General features: G+C 56.8%; 1 protein-coding gene across 1 annotated transcript; it reads left to right on the top strand.

The window, feature by feature from the left end:
• Nucleotides 1-1,312: 1,312 nt before the first annotated feature.
• Nucleotides 1,313-3,096, top strand: BSX (brain specific homeobox; the record flags this gene model as incomplete). The annotated part of the gene is made up of 3 exons (XM_084301478.1): nt 1,313-1,580; nt 2,497-2,693; nt 2,851-3,096. The coding sequence occupies 3 exons, from the start codon at nt 1,313-1,315 to the stop codon at nt 3,094-3,096; spliced, it is 711 nt and encodes a 236-aa protein (XP_084157604.1).
• Nucleotides 3,097-4,352: the final 1,256 nt, after the last annotated feature.

Below are 4,352 nucleotides of genomic sequence, written 5' to 3'. Positions count from 1 at the left end.
CTCCGAATTGCAGCTTCATTAAAACAGGACGATTGCCATTTCTATTCTTTTAAAGTTTTTTTTTTTTTTTTTTTTTCCTCTCATCTATTTACCATTTACCAGCTCATCCATATGGAAGACGCGGCTTACACTTCCTGGAGAACTGTACTTTTAGGACTAATTGATTCTGGTAATTAATTTGTTCTACCTGCTGGATCAGATGGAAATGCTGTCCGTGTGCCCAAGGATTAGCACTTGCCTTTCTAACATCTTTCTTAATTATCTAATAGCATGGGTTGCGCGAATTCTGGCTCTATTAGAACACTTTTACTATTAACGGTAGTGATTGGAATTGTGATGACAACTCGATTTCAACAAATTAGAGCTTAAAATCAGGAGATGAAGGAGAAGTGCCTTCTTTTAATTTCCCTGAGTTTAACATCAATAATTAGAGCAATTTTCTGAGATGCGAGGCGAAATTATCTCGGCTATGATGTGGTATATCACCCTCATTTTAGCAAATTGACTCCGGGGAAATGAATGTTACAGATTAGGGGGGAAAAAAGACAAACAGAGGAAAGACCGAAAAAAAAAAAAAAAAGAAAAAAAATAAAAAGAAAGGAAAAGAAGTGTTAGCACAACACAGAATGGGGAAAGGATGGGAACAAAACCCGCTGGGACACAACCCGGGCAGGAAGGCACAAGGTGTGTGCGTGGGGCTAAGTTGGGAGCGGAGTGTGGGACAGCTCGGGAAAGCGCAACACCCCCCAAAATATTCTACATTAAAAAAAAAATAACAAATGGAAATAAAAAACGTAAAGGGAAACGACCCCCAAAGGCCCCCCGGGGGCTGAAAACTCCCCAAAGCCCGGCGTTGGGGCAGGGGCTGGGGGCGGCCGCGCTGCACGGGGCTGGATGCGCGGCCCCGCGGTGGTTCCGCGCCCCCTCCGCGGAGGCTGGGGAGGGCCGGGGGGGGGCCGGGGGGCCGCCCCCTCCCACCATTGCTCCGCCCGAGAGCCCCTGCCCTGCGCCTCAAAGGCGCGCAGCGCCCCGCGCAGCGCAAAGCCAGCCGCCTCGCCTCCCCCGGCGCTTCCCGGCCGCTTCCCGCCTGGGGAAATTATTTCTTTTTTTTTTTTTTTTTTTTTGGCCTTTTCTGGTCTTTTTTTTTCTTTTTTTATTATTTGTTTGTTTGTTCGTGTGTTTGTCGTCGCCCTTAGTTTTGCTTCTTTTGCTTTGTCCCGGGACGCGCAAGCCGGCCGCCCTCTCCCCCGCGGCAGCCAGCGCGCAGCCCGGCTCCGTCCCTTCCCCGCTGCCCAGCGAGGGGACGGCGGCGATGAACCTCAACTTCACCTCGCCCGTGCACCCCGTCTCCGCGCCCCGGCCCACCTCCTTCTTCATCGAGGACATCCTGCTGCACAAGCCCAAACCCTTGCGGGAGGTGCCCCCCGAGCACTTCCCCGGCTCCTTGGCCTCCCGCGTCCCCCTCTTGGACTATGGGTACCCCCTGATGCCCACCCCGACCCTGCTGGCGCCTCACCCGCACCCTGCCCTGCACAAGCCGGAGCATCACCACCACCACCCCTATTTCCTCACCGCCTCGGGTAAGTGCGGCGCTGGGCAGGGGGCACCCACCGAGCTCTGCCGTCGAGCCGGGTGGGAACGGAGCTCCCGGCCCCGGGAGCAGCGGGGACAAGAGGCACAGGGCTCCGGATCCGTCCCCATCCCACTGCCCGACGGTTTCGGGGAGCCCCGGGCTTCGTTAGCGGGGAGAGGAGCCCCCGGCGCTGCCGCTTTTCGTTCCCTCGGTTAGCCGAGATCCGGAGCTCGGCGACCCCAGGATCTCCTGCCTGTTCGTTTTTTAGTTTTTCAATTATTTCTTTAGTTTTGGAGAGATAACATTTTATTTTTTTTCCCCTCGCATCGCCCACTCCGGATGGAGACCGGGCTTCGCTTTTCCATCTCCGACAGCACCGCTGGGGCCGTTCCGGGGCTGGGAGATGCTGGGATATACTGGGATATGCTGGGAGAGACTGGGGGCAGCCCCTTCCCGAAGCCGGTTCCCCGTTGGGGATGGAGAGACCCCGGCGAAGTTTTTTGGCCGGGCAGCCGGAGTCGCGCAGCGGAGTGGCCGCGGAGCAGCGCTCTGCCCCTGCCCGCCCCCAACCCGGCCTTTTTCAGGGCTCCCCCTCCTTGCCCTGGGTGCTTTTCGTTTGGGTTTAATCTCACGGAGGGCTCCCGTCCTCCTGCCCCGCTCTCTGCGCCGGGGAGGCTGCGGGCTGAGCAGGAGCGATGCGCTCGGCTAGGCAGAGCAAAAATAAAAAGAGAAACAACAATAACAACAAAAATAAAATTAAAAAAATAATAATAAAAAAGCAGTGAAACGACCCCAGAAAACGAAATGTCGATAGCCGGGCGGGGACGAGGCTCGGGGAAAGCCGCCCCCCAGCCTCCGCTGCCCTCCGGGGATGGCTCGGGCTGGCCGGCCGCAGCCCGGGTGTCCGCCGCGTGTCCCCCCAGGAGTGCCGGTGCCGGCCCTGTTCCAGCCCCACGCCGCCCCCGAGCTGCCCGGGAAGCACTGCCGCCGCCGCAAAGCCCGCACCGTCTTCTCCGACTCGCAGCTCTCCGGCCTGGAGAAGCGCTTCGAGATCCAGCGCTACCTCTCCACGCCCGAGCGGGTGGAGCTGGCCACGGCTCTCAGCCTCTCCGAGACCCAGGTACGGGGAGGCAGCAGCCTCCGGCAAGGCTGGCACCTCTCCCTTCCCCCCTGCAGCCTCCCCGTTTCGTTTTTAATTTTATTCTCTCTTTTCCACGCTTATTTTGAGTTTTTGTTTATTTTTATTTTTAAATCCTCCTCGCGCTCTCCTCCCCCAGGTGAAAACCTGGTTCCAGAACCGGCGGATGAAGCACAAAAAGCAGCTGCGGAAAACCCAAGACGACCCCAAAGGGGCTGGGGGCGAGGAGAGCCGGGGGCAGAGCTCCCCCGAGCCCGAGCTGCCCGAGGGGGCCGGCGCCGAGCCCCGCAAGGGCCCCCCCGGCCCCTTCCTGCTGCAGGACCCCGAGGACGAGGTGGACATCCTGGAGGAGGGGGACCTCCTGGCCGCCCCCCACCGCCTCTAGGGCCGGCTTCGCCCAGCCCCGACCCCACAAATCGCCCCTCGCCCCTCAGCCTCCAGTAGTGCCGGAGCCCAGGGGGATGGAGGGAGGGTGTTCCTGGATGGAGGAGGTGATTTGGGGAGGGGGGGACACACAGCACGACCCCTGCCCGCAGGGGTGAAGGCAGCGGGGGGCTCTGCGGAGCCTCCACCTACCCCCAGCGCCGCCCCAAACCTCAGCCTGGCGGGGAGAAAAAAAAAATTTAAAAAGCCACTTTCCATTTAATTTTTCCTTTCCCTTGGAAATATCGGACTTTTCCCCGTTCCCTGACTTTTCCTTGGTTTTCCAAGGAAAAAACGAGGGTACCGGGAGCAGCGGCCGGGGGTGCCGCCCCCAGCCCCATAGGACCTCGCCGCCTCCCTCCGGAGCGCTGTGGGTCGGGTTTGGGCCCGGGCAGAGCTTCCAGAGAAGGCGTTTTGCTGGCCAAAAGAATTGTAGAAACGCCCTGCCGGGATCCAGGTAAGCCAAAAGTTACCCTCGCTTTCCTTCCGAGCCGGGAAAAGGGAAGAGGGGGAGCAGCAGGAATAGCTCAGACCCACCAGGGCTGCTCCCAGCTAGCAAGAAATATCCTGCAGCTCGGAAGAGGCACTGGCAGAGTGATTTCTTCATGGCTCCCAGGTGTGAACCACCTGCAGGATCTTTTTTTCCCCTCCAAGAGCCCCGGACCTGGCTCTAGGTTCTGCTCCTTTCCCTGCCTGCACCTGCCCCACCGCCTCCCCGGGCTCCGCACTGCAGTCACCACCCGTGCTCGCTTTGCCTTTACCTGTCTGCCAGGGGAATGGTTTTAATTTCCAGGTAATTCACGGATTTCTTATTTTTTTCCTCCATTGGGGTGAGCTGCCGGCCGGCGAAAGCGCCCCGCTCCTCCTGGGGCTTCCCTCGGCACAAACTCGGGTGCGCTCCGTCGGGCTCTCATTAAGTTATTATTTTTTTTCTTTTCTTTTTATTTTTTTTTTCTCTCTTTTTCTTTCTTTCTTTCCTTTTTTTTTTTTTTTTAATTTAATTATTTATTTTTATTTTTTTTCTTTCTTTTTAAATGGGAATTAGACTTGGTTGGCCGGTGTCGCTAGCACCTTTCAGGGTATTTTGGATCACGGGACATGCGGTTTTGTGAGGGAAAATGCGTCCCTGTTTAATACATAAAATACAGACGACTGAAACGTGTATGTTTCCTTCCTTTCCACGGGTTTCCCTTTATGCTTTTTACATGTAAAATAATA

Source organism: Netta rufina (genome assembly GCF_964035555.1).
Source record: "Netta rufina genome assembly, chromosome: 25".
Taxonomy (NCBI): Eukaryota; Metazoa; Chordata; class Aves; order Anseriformes; family Anatidae; genus Netta; species Netta rufina.
This window is presented reverse-complemented; position numbering and strand designations above follow the sequence as displayed.